The sequence below is a fragment of the Mytilus trossulus genome, chromosome 4 (genome assembly GCF_036588685.1).
Source record: "Mytilus trossulus isolate FHL-02 chromosome 4, PNRI_Mtr1.1.1.hap1, whole genome shotgun sequence".
In the NCBI taxonomy this organism is placed as follows: Eukaryota; Metazoa; Mollusca; class Bivalvia; order Mytilida; family Mytilidae; genus Mytilus; species Mytilus trossulus.
The window spans coordinates 79,956,939-79,977,373 of NC_086376.1; the positions used below are offsets into that span (position 1 = coordinate 79,956,939).

The 20,435-nt window shown below is 33.1% G+C and overlaps 1 protein-coding gene across 1 annotated transcript in view; it reads right to left on the reverse strand.

The window, feature by feature from the left end:
* LOC134716074 (cartilage oligomeric matrix protein-like) overlaps positions 1 to 20,129 on the reverse strand; it is a 42,415-nt gene extending 22,286 nt beyond the window's left edge. Inside the window, exons 1-14 of the mRNA XM_063578815.1 lie at positions 20,007 to 20,129; positions 14,494 to 14,664; positions 13,867 to 14,081; positions 12,320 to 12,653; positions 11,438 to 11,523; positions 9,785 to 9,854; positions 8,988 to 9,167; positions 6,711 to 7,447; positions 5,411 to 5,548; positions 4,691 to 4,765; positions 3,899 to 4,054; positions 3,566 to 3,670; positions 3,139 to 3,246; positions 1,228 to 1,393 (exon numbers count right to left, since the gene is read on the reverse strand). Coding sequence (XP_063434885.1) covers positions 1,228 to 1,393; positions 3,139 to 3,246; positions 3,566 to 3,670; positions 3,899 to 4,054; positions 4,691 to 4,765; positions 5,411 to 5,548; positions 6,711 to 7,447; positions 8,988 to 9,167; positions 9,785 to 9,854; positions 11,438 to 11,523; positions 12,320 to 12,653; positions 13,867 to 14,081; positions 14,494 to 14,664; positions 20,007 to 20,076 — 2,611 coding nt within the window. The 5' untranslated portion in view covers positions 20,077 to 20,129. The remainder of the gene's footprint in view (positions 1 to 1,227; positions 1,394 to 3,138; positions 3,247 to 3,565; positions 3,671 to 3,898; positions 4,055 to 4,690; positions 4,766 to 5,410; positions 5,549 to 6,710; positions 7,448 to 8,987; positions 9,168 to 9,784; positions 9,855 to 11,437; positions 11,524 to 12,319; positions 12,654 to 13,866; positions 14,082 to 14,493; positions 14,665 to 20,006) is intronic.
* Positions 20,130 to 20,435: the final 306 nt, after the last annotated feature.

Genomic DNA, 20,435 nt, shown 5'->3' on the forward strand with positions numbered 1-20,435 from the left:
GTACTGTAAAAATTAAGTTCAATTTACTGAGCCAAATGCAAAAATAAATTATAAATGGGTTGTCAAATCCTACTTGAAAAACTTTTTTTTTTTTTGGTATTGTAATCTTCAATAATTAAATTAAGATAAAGATAAAAGTAACAGAATCTGCCAATGCTGTTGTGTTATGAATAATATGGGTTATCACCAACACACATGAATCCGTTATGTAATGTTTTAGGAGGAAACGTTGGGAATGAGATGCCTACTTTACAGTATGTTAGGGGTTTTTTTTGGCAACCAACAAATCATTCATCTTTGTTAGCCAGGAATTACGAAATTGGATGAAACCAGTTACAAATAAACTAATCATAGATGCCACGATTAAATGTTGTATTTACACCAGACGTTTCGTCTAAAACAGACTAATCCGTGACGCTCGAATCCAAAAACGTTAAAAGGCCAAATTAAGTACGACGTTGAAGAGCACTGATGACCAACATTCCTAAATGTTTTGCCAAATATAGCTTAAGGTTATCTGTTCCAGAGTTAGAAAAGCCTAAGTATTTCAAAAAATAAAAATTTGGTAAACAGTTGATTTAAAAATGTGACCATATCAATGATAATTCATGTCAGCACAAAAATGCTAACTACTGGGCTTGTGATACCCTCGGGGAATTAACACTCCACCAGCAGTGACATATTTTACACTATTACCAATATAAATCAATATAATAGTGTCTCCGAAATTATTCTATCTTACTCCGCCAATGATAAAGAGAAAGGAACTGAACCGTAACCCTTCGCTTGCAAAGATGAAAATCATTTGGTTGAAATAGTTAAAGACGACACACATTATATTATAACGATATCCGTTCACTGGTAAAGAAGGAAATATAGACGGATACATTGGTAGAACTTTAGTATGAACGGACAAGTATCTCGACACTTGAATGAGATCTAACGATTACGTAAAAGACACATCCAACAAACGAACGAAAACAATTTCCCGTAAATTTTCTCTGTTGAAAAATAAGCATTGATATTGAAAAAAAAAACAAGTAACATGCTGGTTTTTAGTATGCGGCTGCCTATGAGAATACATGGTTCTGCAAACCCTCACACAAATTCATTATTTGAATTATTTCAAAAGCAATAATAAATTTGCATCAAAGAGTTTCTGTCGTTCTAAATCTGAAATTGTTAACCCTTAGTAGAAGATATAAAGAGAAAAACGTATAATTATACCATCGTTGTCCATATCGGAATCGCAGGCATCACCGTATCCGTCCTGGTCAGTATCTATCTGATCTGGATTTGACAGAGAAGGACAGTTGTCACATGCATCGCCGAACTTGTCTTCATCATTTCCTATGTGTTCTTGGTCGGGATTCACAACAAATTCACAATTGTCCTGAAAGTTGAATTATTTATTTTCAAACATCGGTTACGTTTTAAGAGAACGTTGGTTTTTCAATGGACAATCGACATTCACATACTTACTTGTCGATTTATTTCTGTATTCGTGTGATCTGGATTATGAAAATGAACAGAAAGTAGTATTTTCCTTTAACTGAACAGTACATATTCTTTATATGTCATTTTCTTAAAACTCAGAGAATAGCAAGCAGGATTTAGGAAAGACCGATCATGCATAGACCAGATAGCCACACTACGCATAATAAAAGAAAAGCCCTTAGAATGGAACACCTGGCGACTGATTAATTTTGTTGACTTCGAACAGGCATTTGACAGTTTGGACACAGAAACCCTTTGGACCATCATGGCTCATTTTGGAATACCACAATCATTCATAAACATCATAAAAAAAACTTCTATAACAACATAAAATACAGAGTTATACATGCAGGCAAGCTCAGCTAGAGTCTTTATGTAAAAATTTTAGACTGCCTGATATCACCTTTTCTTGTCCTCTTGGCAATAGACTACCTCATGAAAGAAGCAACTGAAGGGAAAATAAATGGAATCCAATGGACAATGTGTCAACAACTAGAAGACTTGGATGTTGCTGATGATATAGCCCTTTTATCCAGTACACAACAAATGAAAGAAAAAACAACCCTTTTCTATTCAACATCCATAAAGCTCGGACTAAAACCAAGTGCCGAAGAAAAGAAAAAAATGATGAAGATCGATATCAAACGTAAACAACCAATTAAGATTGAGTTTACTTATCTAGAAAGCATTGTCAACATAGCATGAGACGCTGATGACAAAGCAAGAATCAACAAAGCCAGAGTCATTTTTAAAATTCTAGGGAAAGTATGGAGTGCCAAGAACATCTCAAGAAGCACAAATATGAAATTTTCAATTCCAACGTAAAATCAAAGCTCTTGCTTTTGATCAGAGACATGAAGAACAACTAAAACAATGTTGTCTAGACTCCAAAGGTTCATCAACAACTGCCAATGCACCCTCGAGGAAAAAGCAGTGGACGACCATGAAACACCTGGTGCATGAACAAGAATCTAAAAGGAAGTAGCAAGGACACAACTGTAACACATTAGAGAAGCGACGCTAAGTTGAGCTAGGGGGTTCGCCAATAGCCTATACTCCCCACATGAGCCAAGGTCCGAAGTAAGTAAGTTATTAGTACTTAAAATTATGTGACCTTGCTGCATTTTCTATCCAATTTATCTTGATATAAAGGATACCACAGTCAGACACTGTTAAGTCTGTGTAAAATAGAGTTGACTGTTGTTTGTAAACTTCCCTTGATATCTAGTACTTTTTTTAATTATTTGAATACATAAACAAATTATGTCTGTACTTAATATGACATTTTACAGAAAAAAATAGCTAAATATCGATGGTCTGCAACTCAATCGACATATAAAAAAGCGCGAGTTGATGAAGATTAACGTTCGACAGGAAACTGGTTTTAGTTGTAATGTAAATACAACGAGTTCGAGATAAACGTGATTCGATAGTGAACCTAACTTTTTTGGAAGAAAATGAAGCTTGATTATTTTTAAAAGTGCCTACATATAATTTAAAAGTTTGGATTGCTATTGAGATGTCAAAATCTTAAACCAGTTTTATAATTTTGAATACCGGTTACCCATCATGATGTGTGGCTTGCCAGTTGATGACTGAGATTTAGAATAAATTTGACTATCCAGAGACGAAAATACTTACTGGAGAATTTGGTATCCCGTCATCATCTATATCATCATCACAAGCGTCACCTACACCGTCCATGTCCGTATCTTCTTGACCACTGTTTGGAATTACACGACAATTGTCCTTAAAGAGAAGTGGAAAACAGATATTAGACGCGATATTAACAAAAGAATTAATGTAATATTGCCAATTCAGGTAAGACAGAAACGAAAAAACTTCGACAAAACGAACGTTTACAAGATGCCGATAAATTTAATCATAGACAAAATAAATATAGGAAGATGTGGTGTGAGTGCCCATGGGTCAATTCTTATAAAACTATATAATATTAATGCTTCAGAAATATAGATAGAAAGGTTAATAGGTTAACGTTTGCTTGCTTAACATTCAGAGAAAGATGAAAGATGAATTTATCTATGACGCATTAAAGTATTTTACATACTCGTAAACATCTAGAGCCAGAACAGTCAAGTGTTTTGTCTGGGACACCGTCAATGTCAAAATCTTCTCCACATATATATCCATCACCAGCGAAACCAATATTACACTGTAAAAATAGTTCAGAAATCATTAAAAGTGACCATTTCTGTAGTTTTTTATAACATGTAATTTTGAAGTGAATTTCTATTTCGTTCTTACAAAAAGAAATTTATACGACAGGTTAAATGGGGAATACTATTTCCATTTAAAAAAACATTGATAAATAATAGTCCTGGTTAAAATGAAATGACAAATTGCATACTGAGTATGCATAGAAATGTAAAAATACTATTACTTGACAAAAGAATCCTGCTTTACGTTGGTGCTTTATACATCTGGCATTGATATCACATTCAGATTCCTGGTCAGGACATTTTGTTCCAAGTTTTTTACAACCGTCTGTCTGGTTTCCATAGTAACCATCAATACAACCTCCACATACAAATGAGCCCTAAAATAACGTTCGATATGCCTTTTTGAATATATATAATGTAAAAAATAATATCCGAAAAATGTTACGGAATAATTATACGTTTGTGTATTTTATTATCTTGCTTTCCATACCTAAAACTGTTTTTATTTAAGAATCTCGTTTACATGTTAAAACACATAGGTTTCCTTACAGCTTACTCTACTATACTTATGCTACTTAAATTATCTGTTAATGCACTTCTCTGGACTGTTAATCATTTGCTATCAATTATTAACTCTAGAACAAAACAGAGCAGAATATAACAAGGGAACATTCAAAACTCATAAGTCAAAGGACAATAGACAAGGCCATGGCCAGTCGACAAAGGCGTTATCTGTTTTTGGCTGTTCTGTTCATCCACTTTTTGTTCTATCGCTTTCATAATTATTTATTTAGTTTGCATGATCATACCTCCATGATGTGTGTGATTCCGGAAACATATGTTGTATGAAGGGACATCATATTATACGATTTTACATGTTTGATTTGAAAGAGTTATGTCTTTTCCAGTATAGGAAGAAGACATTGTCATATGGAGTAGTAACAGTTCCTGTATTTAAATAATCGTATATGTTTGAGTTATAGCGAAAAAGATAAAAGAAACACAATACTCACAACAGTGTTTTGGCACACAGAAAAGTTTGCACATCCTCCATTTTCGATGCTGCAATCGTCAAAATCTGAACAGATCTGTAAATAGTGATATGTTAATAAACTACATCAAATTATATACTTTTGTTGTATTTTGTTACATTGTTGTCCTACTTGTGTTCTGTAACCCATGAATTGACTTTTCGAAGTTAAATTACTGTTTGACAATGTGACGATCTCGATTTATTACATAATTATGGTACAGTAAGAGTCTTACAGACAGATGAAAAGTGACAAGAGAAATTTACATTTTTGTTGCTCAAGGACTTAACATCAGAAAGAACCAGACTTTAATGCTAGCGAACAATGGTGAAACAAAATGGTATTCAAATATTGAATATTCTTAACAATCATTACCAATCAAGATGCATTTAAACAAATTAAAGATAGATTGTTGGTTGTGAAAATTTGTCTTTTCGTGTAGTTTAAAAAATCAATCTTCGAAATACCGTATGCCCCATGTATCAAAATTATAATGCTACATTCGTCAGGACCTGACAATATATGTAAATGGTTATCTTTAATTGTCTCTTATTGGTGTTTTATATCCTGTTTCCATGTATAGACTTTATCGCATTTGTGTATTTACATAATATAATATAATATAAAGTTTGTCTTTTATCTTTTCAGGGTCTAAATAATGTTTTAGTAAAAATAGCAAATAGTCAATATGAAAATATATACCTGTTGAGTTGTGGTGTCATTTAATCCAACTCCTGTCACAATGGACCCAGTATAACCTGATGGACACTCTGTACAACGGAAGCCTGGTTCTAAGTTGATACAACTGGACATATTGCTGCATGGATTGGACAGTTCACACTGATTCATACAAATGAAGTTTATACAGTACGACTACTATTTGTTATACTATGATTAAAACATGGAGCCTACTGTGCACAATGTTGTGACTTCGTTATCAATGGCATATGCAAGACGAACTTGATTCAAGCACTGGCTTGATCGTAACAAAGACTGACCTTCAGGCAATTCCGAAGCATGTGCATAATTAATTTAGAAGTAAAGGGCAAAAACGAATGTGCTCAAAGTTGGAATAATTTGTCGTCATGACAAGCAACCCACCATTTTTCTTTAAAATGAAATGGTTATGTGGTGTTCAATCAATTCATCGGATTTTTTGTTTGTTTATTAATAGATACAAGGATCGGTATAGATATAAGGTATTATTTTGATTCAGAGATGTTACACTTATACCGACAGAAATCAATTAGCGTACACGATACACGATTTTCTAGAGATTCGTAATTTATTTACATGAAATAGAAGTCTGTGATTTTCGAGCATGACCGGATGCGTGCATCAATTTAGTTGTTAACGATATGAAACCAATGGCTAGTGGGTATAAATGATTTTTTTTTCTAATATAGGATTTCGCTATATTTTTTCATAAATGAACTTTATTATATACTTAAAAGAAAAATGAAATAAAAAGAAGGGGTCACCGTTCATTTCAGCTAAAATCTGCCTCTGGAAGAAGCATACATTTGTCCTTTTATTCTGTTGAACTAATAGGAGAAAAAGAGGAAATAAAAAAATAAAAAAATAACCTAATATAAGAAACCGCTCAAATTTTACAATAATTTAGTTTATGTACAGCTTATTTGAAAACAATAATAAAAAATATAGGTCACCGATGAGTTAAAAAAGAAATTTCAAATTAAAGACCAAAAAATGGCATTTTTGCACCAAAGGGAGATAATTTGGAACTTTTTCAATTTTTAAAGACATCTGGGGCCAAACCAAATCATTTTTTGGGGTTGTTTTTTGTACCATATCATAAAGTAACAGCTAATAGTGTAATAAATAAAATTTGTAATGATAAAAAAAATAAAGGTTTAATCTTTGCTAAAATTTTGTACCCACGAGCCACCTTAATATCTTTTAAAGTAAATATGAATTTTGAATTTATAGAAAACCTATATTTATCTTTGTTATAATTTTGGAAAATATTTCAATTACATACCTCATCTATGTCTGTACAGTGGGTACCATTTCCCTCGAAACCAGGCGGACAGTTGCCACAAATATATCCATCTGTGATATCATCGCATGTTGCACCAGGAAAACAAGGACTAGGACTGGAACTGCAAGTAACAGGAAGTGACATACAGCCATTAATTGTCCCGTTTCCAGTCATCCCACTTGGACACGCTCCGCACTGGAAACCATCCTCTGTATTTGTACACACAGATCCTTCAAAACATGGCTGGGACGAGCACGTAATAATTATTGTGGCACATTCGTTTTTCAAACCAGTTCCGGTTTTACCAGATGGACACGCACCACATGTAAATCCAGTCTCTGTTTCAGAGCATTCTACTCCGTCATCACAAGGTTCTGAACTACATGATGGCATGCATCCATCCCTTTCACCGTTACCTTTCATTCCTTCTGGGCAAGCGCTGCATTCATATCCATCCTTTGTGTCATTGCACAGAACTCCCTCAAAGCATGGATTTGAATTGCAACCAATAATAATCTTTTTGCAGTTGTCTTTGCTTCCATTTCCGGTTAACCCGATTGGGCAGTGCCCACATATATGTCCTGATTTTGTATCTGTACATGATACATTGTCAAAACATGGATATTTATCACATTTTATTATAGGTAACTTGCATCCGTTTTTTGTTCCATCGCCTTCCATTCCGGACGGGCATTTCCCACATTTATAGCCTTTCCTGGTATTTGTGCATAAGACACCTTTAAAATTCAAAAAAAATATTACACAAAACACGTCAACTATCAATGGATGGAATCGATCTTTCGTAAAAAAAATTGTTTTACTATATCATATTTAATTGATATATGCAAAATTGAAAATGGAAATGGGGAATGTGTCAAAGAGACAACAACCCGACCAAATATAAAAAAAACAGCAGAAGGTCACCAACAAGTCTTCAATGTAGCGAGAAATTCCCGCAACCGGAAGCGTCCTCCAGCTGGCCCCTAAACAAATATATACTAGTTCAGTAATAATGAACGCCATACTAATTTCCAAATTGTACGCAAGAAACTAAAATTAAAATAAAACAAGACTAACAAAGGCCAGAGGCTCCTGACTTGGGACAGGCGCAAAAATGCGGCGGGGTTAAACATGTTTGTGAGATCTCAACCCTCCCCCTATACCTCTAACCAATGTAGAAAAGTAAACGCATAACAATACGTACATTAAAATTCAGTTCAAGAGAAGTCCGAGTCTGATGTCAGAAGATGTAACCAAAGAAAATAAACAAAATGACAATAATACATAAATAACAACAGACTACTAGCAGTTAACTGACATGCCAGCTCCAGACTTCAATTAAACTGACTGAAAGATTAGGATTTCATCATATGAACATCAGGCACAATCCTTCCCGTTAGGGGTTTAGTATCATACCATTATAACATATATGAGAAGAACATAACCCATGTGAATGTTTTATATGTCTTTTACCACTTTGTTTTAATTGCTTTGTTCTTTTATTTTATGTTTACCTCTTTACAATTCTTTTTTTTTTATATTTTAACAAATACAGTGTTTGCCTCATTCAGTTTGATAAACTGATCATAGATACCAGGTTTGAAATTGTGTACGCCAGACACGTGGTTCGTCTTCAAATGACCCCGCAGATGCCCGAATTAAAAATGCTAGATAAAGTACAAATTTAAGGACCCATAACTTTGAAAGGTTTGCAAAATTTAAAGTTTTGTAACCAGTAAATTTGTAATTATGACCATATAAATGATACTTCATGTCATCACATTAGTTCTGACTGACTATTGGGCTGGTGATACTGTAGAGGACTAAACCTCCACCGTGCAGCAGTTGAATCGATCCAGTATGGCTGTAAACACAAGCAGTTGTCTCCAAATAAAATACCTTAGGTGTATATCAAGAAAACATTTCAGAGACAAGAGCCTGTGTTTTATTATTATAAATAAACTCATCAGTGATGTCAAAATTATATTTTGGGTGGTTCTGTGTCTTGAAACATTAGTATTTCTATAAAAGAAACAATAACTACTAGAAAAAAAGGTGGAAAAAATCCCGATTTCTAAAAAAGAAAATAACATGTGATCATCCTGTGTTCTCATCTTTTTTTTTTTGCAGTGATTTTTCTCATTTTAGTCAATACATGACTTTTATTTTGTTCGTTCCTTTATATTTTAAAAACACTGATTCACTCCTGTTCTTGGTACAATATTTTGAGTTCATTGTACGTGTCATTTTTCGTTTCAAAATAAGTAAATCATGTACCTTTAAAACAAGGCTGCAGTTTACAGTTAGGCCGCAAAAAACACTTTTTACCATTTCCTTTGAAACCTGGCGGACATTTTCCACATTTAAAACCTCTCTTTGTGTTTTTACAGGACACTCCCTTGGAGCATGGATTATCAGCACATGTTAACTTCTTTAAAATAAGCTGGTCCCGTGGAGCTAAAATAATTACAGGAAAAACTGAGGTGTTTTATGAAGTCTAATTTACATATCTCTATATAATCCTGTTTATATGTGGTATATTTAAACTAAGCTGCACGGTTACTCTGGTACGATGATGTTCCATGCAAAAAATTGTCCGATTATGTTTTACTATAACAACCGTGCTTACCTTAACATAATATATACAATATACTGAGTCTGGGTCGTGGCTTCAAACTCCAGATTGAACAGAGACAGTTTAGAAGGGAAATAGTGTTCAACTGTTACATTTGTAATACTAATTATTTAATGGTTACTCAGCAATAGTTCCGTGTTAACAACTTCTTAAAATTCAACAGAAAGTACAAGTAATTTTCGTTTCTGTGCATGTTGCATTGTCGTTTGTTTTTGGTTACATATCAGTGTTTCTGTTTCGTTATTTTCTCATTATGTTGTTGTGTTTTCTTCGGTACTAGTACTTGTTTGTAATCAAAATTTGATTTCTCTGAACCGATTTATGACTTTTGAACAGCGGTATACCACTGTTGCCTTTATTTATATGAAACTGACTGACACAAAACTCTCTATAAAATATTGCTATTTTTCAGGTATTCAAAAACGCTATGTCTACTCACCTCGCTCCGAAAGTACAGTACACATATCACATTTGTTGATGATTTCCCGAAGAGATCGCGTTTCAGTAGCCTAAAATGGATATTTTGCAAGATGGAGATAGTCTGCTAACTTGATTCGCTCAATATGTTCATACTAACACATACCCAAAAATAATATTCCTATTAGTAATAATAGTTATCAATAGTACCAGGACTATAATTTAGTACGCCAGACGCGCGTTTCGTCTACATAACCTCATCAATGACGCTCATATCAAAATATTTAAGTACAAAGTTGAAGCGTATTGAGGATCCAAAATTCCAAATAGTTATCAAAAGTACCAGGATTATAATTTTATACGCCAGACGCGCGTTTCGTCTACATAAGACTCATCAGTGACGCTCAGATCAAAATAGTTAAAAAGCCAAATAAATACAAAGTTGAAGAGCATTGAGGATCCAAAATTCCAAAAAGTTGTGTCAAATACGGCTAAGGTTATCTACTCCTGGGGTAAGAAAAACCTTAGTTTTTCTAAAAATTCACAGTTTTGTAAACAGAAAATTTATAAAAAGGACCATATAATTGATATTCATGTCAACACCGAAGTGCTGACTACTGGGCTGGTGATACCCTCGGGGACGAAACGTCCAAAAAGTTGTGCCAAATACGGCTAAGGTTATCTATGCCTGGGATAAGAAAATCCTTAGTTTTTCGAAAAATTTGTAAACAGAAAATTTTAAAAAATGTCCACATTATTGATATTCATATTAACACCGAAATGTTGACTACTGGGCTGGTGTTACCCTCGAGGACGAACCGTTCACCAGCAGTAGCATCGACCCAGTGATGTAAATAGTAATCAAAAGTACCAGGATTAACAGTTATGAATTGATAATCAAGTAATTTGGTTATTATAAACTTTTATTTATGCATTTTTCATAAGAAATACACTTAAAATGGTCTCGCTGATTTATGAAAGGAACTGTAAAGTGATATATCGACCTAGTGTATGAAGAAATGTTATAACGAACAATGTAGCTTTAAGCAAAAACTTTAAATATGATTTCTGATCATCAGGCGACACCAAAATTATAGATTTGTGCCTCATAGTTTAACGGTCACTGGACTAGTCTTATCATTGAATGTATAATAAAATGTTGATGAAAAGTAAAACAACAAAAATACCGAACTCCAAGGAATACTCACAACGGAAAGACCCTAGTCAAATGACAAAATCTAAAGTTCAAACCCATCGAACGAATGGACAACAACTGTCATTTTCTGTGAAACCTCTCACTTGTATGACAGTCGCATAAAATTCCATTATATTGACAACGATTTTGAACAAAACATACAGACTCAACAGTTTCAATTCTGTAAAAAACGTTTCAAGTTCATAAAAAGAAAGAGCCCAGCTAGATTTATGTTAGGAACAAAATGTTAACATCGATTGTGATACCACTCCGGTCTTATAATGAATATCTAAACGCAAGACAAGAAACACTCAAAACATTGTACTTAGAAAGTACATGTTCATATTTAATTTGCCGAAAATGTTTGTGGTCTCGTATTTACAGATCAATCAATGCACGTGGGAAATCAGATCATTAATGATGTAAATATATGCGTATAGTTTTAAGTATTGACAATCTAGATTGTAAATACAATCAAACCTGCTTTTTAATTTCCTCTTGTAGTGATTTCACTGAAGTTGTCAACTCTTTCAAAGCATCTGTCAGCAGATTGTTGACATCTTGAACTAAAAAAAAAGAATATGAAAATCACTATTGTCAACTATAAATACAAGTGAATAAGAGTGCGCGAGTCTCCAATTAACATGAATGACACCAATGCCTTTCTGTCTCCGGCCCATATAAAAAAGATGTGATATGATTGCCAATGAGACAACTATCCATAAGAGACCAAATGACACATATAGGTCACCACACGGCCTTCAACAATGAACAAAGCCCATGCCTCATAGTCAGACATAAAAGGCCCCGAAATAACAAATGTAAAAAAATTCAAACGAGGAAACTAACGGTCGAATTTATGTACAAAATATAAACGAATTGTCGTTTGTTGATGTGTTGCATCAACAAACGACTATCATTAAATTAACAGTCAATTTCCTTTCAACCATCAACCATGCATCTTAAACCAGTGCATATTAAACCTTGTCATTTGATTTCTTTTGCAGAGACTGATATACTTTCAATACTTACCACACTAGTCAATGGACAAAACTGAATGCAACCGTATGGAAATCAACGAGGAGCGAAAAGTGAATATCATGAACACATAATTAAACTTGGCAGAATTTTAAATATTTGTATCCCATTGTTTCGAAAAATCAAGAAGAGAGCTTAAACAGAAAGGCACACACTGAGCTTACCAGAAGAATGGAAGTGAACCCATTACATTTTAATAAAGTAAGTTCAGACCGTAAGTTAATCTTTTCAATATATATTTTGGTTTCATATGTTATTGGTTTGCTGTCTCATTGACGCATGCTCGACAGCTCCTTTTCTTTATAGTAAACTTTATATATTTACAATGATTGACAGTTTCCGTTTCTGTCCTATAACCACCACCACCATTCGTCTGCTTATTTGGATCATCTGGACCTTTGATTACATTGATTTCCACTCCCCTAAATTCCCTGGCAGGAATTACGTTAGAGACTTCATTCCGTTGCCTTGTAATTGGAATTCCGTCCCTTTCCGGTACAGTTATTACTTGTGATGAACGCTGGCGGGATTTTGGAAGTGGCAAATATGGTCTTTGGGTCGGTCTTGTGAACGATGGTTGTGGTGTACTACAGTGTTGTCTCTTTAAAATCATATGAATGTCTGCATTCCAGTAGAAGTTGAATTCATCTTCTTTCTTCTGTAAACAAATGAAACATATGAAAATCCAATCTGTGTAAAGAATGTGTCAATTATTGTGTCGTCTTTACTACATTGGATCGGAAAACTAACGTCAGTGCTGACACGGTTGGTGAGTACTTTAGTATGCTTTTGATATTTAAGAATCGTAATCAGAGCTACATTGCTACAATGACACAGATCGAAGTAGCTACTACTAACCTCAGTTTTACTCGATTGATAATAGTTTTTTGTTACTGTATAATTTTTCAATGATAATAAATTGTTAATACTGATTCAGTGCATCTGGTAAATAGTTTATCATTTATACTTAAATTTTGCGTACATATTTCACCTTTGGACAGGTAACAAATGCCTAATAACCATTAATTAAGTAAAAGCAGGTAAGATCATGTGTCTGCACAGCTGTCGAAACAGACGTCTTAAAAAGCAACTGCATGTTTCAGTAATGAAATTCAATTATATTAATAGAATAAACATGTTGGAAGGAATATAACATCAATGCAAATATTGTATCACAACCCCTACTTTTTGGCGCTTCCCCCACCTTGTTATAGTCATTTTCGAAGAATGCAGAAAAGTGAGTTTTAAAAAGTTGTATTTCACTTAATTTGATAAAAATGGAGATAGCTATACTAATATTTGATAACCAGGTGCAATGGTATATCTTGCTTTATATACTAGAATATCTATAATGCGAGATTTCTACATTCTAAAAGTTTTTGTTAAACTATATGCTGTTCTATATCATCACTCCCATTGAATAATAACAGGTTATTTTTGCGGTTAAATACTTATCAAAATTAGTACAGTTGTTCTTTGCTTTAATTGTTTGCATGGTTTAAACTCAATCTTTGATTAATGCTTAGCAAAATAACTTCCTGAATGGATTGAGGATAATACACAATTGTAAAATCCATGATCTATCTTCAATAGAGATGAGGGGATGACATTTTAAAACGACATTGTTTGTCTTGACCACCTTCCATCTCCAGAAATGGTGGTCTTTTATATATTATATGTGCTTGTCTATTCAAAAGACAATTGAAAAAAACAGTTACTCTTCATGTCCGTGACTTTTTATATCTTCATTTTTGTCAAATATTTAGGATATTGCGTTTTTAAACTTTATGTTCCAATTAGACTTACAACATTGTAACACTCACAAAACGATATATAGTGTTGGGTTCGAGCCTGTAAAATTATAAACTTACAATTGCTTGTTTACCATACAACATTGCTTTGAATGGTAATTTTGACCTGGTTTGACCTTGGCGCACACAATTTACGTAGAGATCAGCAACATTTCGCTGCCGAAATAGATTGTGAAAATGAATGATCATCTTAATTCCATCTGTAGTTTTCAGCAATGGTGTTTGGAATGTCATGGAATCATCGCCAACAGCTCGTGAAGACGATCTAATGATAACTGAAAAAGACCAGTAAGAAAATGCATACATGATGAAGAAAACATATAATCACAATTGTTGAAAAAAAAATCGCTAACTAATGAGTAACGGCAAGATTATATTGTCCTGTTTTTTGTTTCATGCAGATGTTTTATTGCTAAAATATTGTCTCCACTACAAAATGATTGACTTTTTTATACACGAGAATGAGAAAGCTATTGTAGATGTAGGCTGCTAAGATAAACGTCATCCTTATCTTTTCTTTAATTATAAATAACTTGCACTTTTTGGTGTTCAAATTAGTATTGAATTAATCCTGTGGTTTTGTGATTTTGAACTAAAATTACAAAATGTGTGTCACATTTTCATAATAAGAATAATCAATGTAACCGGGTGTTTTCAAAATCATATATATTCCTTAATGTGCGTTACCTTGATTTACATTAAAATCTATATACACTGCAAACTGTGTCCCTGCAACAAAATCCTGTCCACTAAACAGGAATGTAACACCAGACCTCTGGACACTGGAAGGGGGTAATTCTCCACTAAGAAAAACATCTTCCGTTCTTGAAAATACTTCGTACAGTTCATTATCAGCAGCTAGAAAAAAAACATAGGGAGATTTGACAATTTAAAAAACGATTTAAAATTTTGCACATTAGTGGCACCTAATATAAAAATAAGGAGATGAATGAGTCAACTATCCAACAAAGTACGAGTGAAATAGATGTAGGCAATTGTAAGTAACGTTCAACAATGAGAAAAATCCATACCGTAAAGACGGCTTTAAAAGGCTACGACATAAAAAATATGAAAAAATTCAATTGAGAAAAATATCATTTAAAAGTCACAACTGTCCTTGATCAGTTAATGGAGTCTGTGTAATAAAGAAAGGATGCCAATGGCGTCGAAATTATACACATATGAAATTGAAGAGATTTAGTAAGATTGAGAGTGAGACAACTATCAGAACAAATGTCGAGTATATAGACAAATATAAGTCATCGTTTGGTCATAAACAATAAGCATAATACAGTAAATTAATGTCAACTATAAGAAGCACTGGTAAGCCAAATGTGAAGCAATTCAAAGGGAAAAAAACGAATAAACGAAAAACAAATATGAATATAGCAGCCACAAGTAACTACCGTTGAATTACAGGCTCCTGACTTGGAACGAACTCATACAGAATGTGACGGACATCACCGTGTCACTGTTTGTGGTGTTTGTCACTGATAGAATATGTATGATCGTTGTTCTGATGGTTTTATGTTGTGTCGACTATTATATTATTTGTTTTGGCGTTTCTTTGTGGTGATTTTTCTTGTGTGTGTTTTTGCTGTATTTCTGTCACGTAGTGTTGTCATTTTAGTGATATTTTTTAACATTGCCATAAAAGCCGGAGGTTTGGCTATCCATAAAACCAGGTTCAACGCACCGTTTTATCAAGTCAGGAATGTGGCAGTTGTTATCAAATAGTGTGTGTTTATGTATTTTGGCGTTTGTTTTGTTGCATTTCAGTTTTCCTTTTATAGTTGATGTGTTTCCCTCGGTTTAAGTTTATAATCCGGATTTTTTTCCGTCTCCCAATCGATTTATGACTTCTGAACTCCGATATACTACTGTTGCCTTTATTTGAGTGATGAAATCGTCATGTAGGCCGAGACAGTGGAGAAACAGCTCAATATAAAAACAAACTGTGTGTTTCCTTCGGTTTTAGTTTGTAACCCAAATTTGTTTTCTCTCAATCAATTTATGACTTTTGAACACAGATGATTATACTACTGTTGCCTTTCTTTGAGTGCTTAAACGAGACAGTGATGTTACAACACAACAAAAGAACAAACTGTAAAAATCATTTGAAATTTCTTCAGGCTCATCAGGCTGGCACGACACACAATATACTAATAGAAACACAAAAACACAAACAGTACAAGAGACAATAATTGAACGCAAACAGTTTAACCACATGCTCAATCTATATAATTCAATTAAGCAACACATAATTTAAATAACTTAGTATTCTCAAAAGTGTTTACTTTATAAATAATAAGACAACACAATTGACACAAGCGGTAATACAATTATATATTTTCACAGATCAAAATGTTTTGTTTCAAACAATGAGGATAATGATCAAAATGAACTTATTATTTAGGACAAACATTTGATTTATCTGCTATGATACAATTAATTTAAACAACGGCACGAAACGAAATACAAAACAAAATGTGCAATGCAGTTCAAATAACTGTAACTAGAATTTGAATTACCCTGTCGATGGTAGTAAAACGCATTATTTATTTTGTCTTAGTCCTTCTGTCTGCCCGTCTGTTAGTCTGTCTCGTATCACTATCACAATACACATTTTTGTCAAGGTAAAGTACCATTAAGATGCGGTCACTTCAATTTAAAATGTTCTTGTCAAAATTTTAAGTTACGGTATTGACCCCGATTTAAATGGTCAATGAACATAGAAATGAGGCAGTATGCAATAAGTATATTCTCGGGTTTAAGTTTTTGGCTGGGACAAATTACCAAGAAGTTGTAGCCATACCAACTTGAAACTGAGAAACTTTTGAAATTTGGAGCTGATTTACGAATTTACCCAGATTTCACATTTTACTGATCATATGGATATATGATAGTACAAATTTTAAAAATAAGAATATGTTCTTTTGTCGTAGAAATTAACTACAATAGTACATTCTCAAATTAAAGTTTTCGGTAATGACAGTACACGGAAAATAGTACATTCTCAATTTAAATTTTTTATAACGACAGTGCACGAAAATAGTGACTCACAATTTGATTCGACATTTTTGCACTGAAGGAGCGTACCAGGAAACCACAATACTTATTTAATAAACAATGATGTACATTTGTGGTTTCTCACAAATCGTTTCAACTGTAACTTCTCTAATTAAATGAGACAAATTCTGCATCTTTGATCGCTTTCTCATATTCTTCAACACAAGAGCTGCACGTGTAACGCACATTTTTTGTTATTATTAAAAACTATTATATAATTATATCCATGTGATCCAAAAAACGATATTGGTATGTAAAACTTCCGGTAATCCATTAGCTCTTAATGTGCAACAATGTCAAATAAAATATGATTAATTATATAGTTGTTCTATCTTTATGGCACACCATACCCGATAAAAGATACCAGGTTAATATTGCTGATAAAAAAACTACTGCATTCTTTGCCCATGAACATAAAACAAATACTGCTGTCTCTTTCAATGCCTTAGTGACCGAATGAAGATCGAAATGCAGACATTTTAATGACAAAGCCTATCATGACATAACAATGCCGATTGCACAAGATTTGGGAAATAAGTTATAAATTAAGGAGGCTGCATGTTTCAAATGTAATCACTCTTTGCAGTCATTGCAAAGTAAAATGCATTGCTTGAATGTTTAGCATATAGTCACATGGCATATAGCAACTAGCAGGAGTACATTACAAATTAGAATTGAGGAAAAGATGATAACTAAATACCAACCCTTTCAATACAGCCGAATTTATAACATGTAATAGACTTGAAATTTGAAACCCCTAGATGTTTTGTCAAAGAATTTTTATCATACTCTGAGAATTCTACAAACATTATCTTAATTCAAAAGCAAGCTATTACAAGCCCGTCCGAATTGACAATTGTAAAACAAATAAAACGAGAAAACTAACGGCCGGAATTTTTTACAAAACAATAACCGGAAAACAAATATAATATACAGCAATAAATAACAACCTTTATTTACATACTGCTGAACTAAATACAAATAATATATAAGGGTAGTGAAATAAATGAGTTGAAAACTGTATTTTAGTATTGACGAAGTGTTAATTTATGTATGTAATAACAATGATAATTGCAATGATTTTATGGTTCTGGTCCTGCCTGGAATTAAATGTATATGATTTTTACAGAATGAAGATTATAACATATCTGTCTGAACTTTTCTTAATGTTTCATTTTTTTTCTGTTACAAATCATGATGTATTGTTTCATGTGTACATGTTATGCTGCCCATCAAGGGCCCTCGATTGGAATAATAAATATTCTTATTCTTATACTATTGGATTGTAAAGTACTAGTAAGTAGTTGTAACACGTTACAGAATTGATAAATCAACTCAAAATTAGATGTTGTTATGAGTTGTGTTTGTGGTAAGAAATAGAAAATTGAATTCAGTAATAATAAAAGTTGGAATATAAAACAAGTCAGGAAAAGAATAAAATGCGGACCACATTCTTCCTTTTCGACAATGATTTAATCTGGAAGTCTAAGAAGCGAAAATCTAAAGACTTCTATTAAAGTTTATTGTATGTAAGAAAAGCACTAGATCATTACAGGATAGTATTTGGTTGATTTTGTCTCATTCGGAATCATTTAAAAAAAAATATAAAAGACAACAGAAACACAACTTTAAAATGTAGCACACACATAAACGAATATAATATAACAATGGTCATTTTCCTGACTTGGTACAAGACATTTTAAGAAAAGAAATGGTGGTTTGAACCTTGTTTTGTGGCATGCCAAAACCTCCCGCTTTAATGGCAATGTTAAATATAACATTGAAATGACAATATTACATGACAGGACTACAATACATATCAATGGGAGAACAGAAAAACACAAGAATAATAGCAAACAAAAGGTACCAGATTTAAAATTTGATACGCCAGACGTCCGTTTCGTACACACAAGACTAACCACTGACGATCAGATGAAAAAAATTCGAAGAAGTACAAATTTGAAGAGCACAACAGTTCCAAAACGTTGCGACCAATACGGTTAGGGTTTTCTGTCTGGGCTAATCGTCGAGATACTAGTGCTTTCGAATTTGACATTTTAGAACAACTTACATACACTGATCTTAATGGAATATAAGATGGATGTACGAATGTATGACACGCCTATACAATATCAGTAAAATAACACATGTGATGCTCTTAATTTTCAGGACAAGTATTGGTCTTCTATAACCAAGCTGTACGCTGAATCTAACAATCCAAGAAATAGATTAGAGAGACGCTTTCTTAGTACCGTTATTATGGATGTGATCTAAAGAACTAGCAAATTAGGGTTATAGTTTTTTCTACGTATCACTAAGTTCAAACCATTGTTTCGGTTTATTTTGAACGCAGATCATTATGAATGTTATTTGTTTTGTCTTTACTTCATTTACAATTATGACACGTAAGAAAAAACAGAGCCGTTTGTAATCGGGACCTTGTGATTTTCCCGCCAATTTCCCGTCGCCGATTTTTTTTTTTCTAGTGTTGTGGAGAAATCTTAAAATGATGATCATGATGAATTGGTGCTTAACGTTCAGTGAAAAATTGTACAGCATATCAAAAGGAGAACATTTTCATAATACATGGCCCTGATTAGTAACGGACCGACACAATAAATCTAGATTTAAAAGGTCTATAACACTTCATAAGGTCCAGTGTGCCGAAAGGCATGTAAACAAATTCACGATAGACCGGGATTAAAATTGTGTACGCTCGTCTTGTCTCATCGGTGACCCCAAGATATAATAAACGACTTAAAAGGCGAAATAAAGTGCGAAGTTGACAGGCATTGATGACCCACGAGCAGCCGGAGAATATGCAGCTAATAGATTTTTTTCAATTTTTGATTTAGCCCAGTTGGAGATCGTACCCACGAAACCATCGAGGCGGTTGCAAACTTTAATGTTCAAAAGCCTTAGCAACAATTTAGAAATTGAAAAACAAAAAACTGGAATCGTAAAAACAAAAATAAACTTCGAAATAGACATAATACTTTCGTAGAAGCAATTAATCAATCGTAATGGCTTTTCTACAAACATAACAGCACATCTTTAGGAAACGAATATATAACCAAGAAAAATATTTTGAAATGAAAATTAAATTGAATTAAGAAATCTATATCACTTACCTTGACGAATCTGGGATTCGACAACTGTGATAAATCCAAACATAAAAAGAAAAATACTTAAATATTCCATATTCCAAAAATATTAACTATAAAAATCAAATGTATATTTCCATTATTATTTTTTTTAATATATTTTCTTTACTAGAACTATCTATTGAAATATTACTGAAGTTCATGAATAACTTTATTTTATGTCATTGCATTGTTTCTACTAAACGTATGAAAACACTGATACAAACACCATACATTTCTGATTCGTTGATTGGCACATTAGAATGTAAAACAATTACACTACCTTTACATTTACCGTTAAAATTCTCTCTCCCTGCAAGCATGCACATAGATAAGAATATGTAATACGACAACCAGAACACAATAAGTTGTTGTTTTGATTGCCAGTCTTTTATTTTCTATCATAATGGCATATTA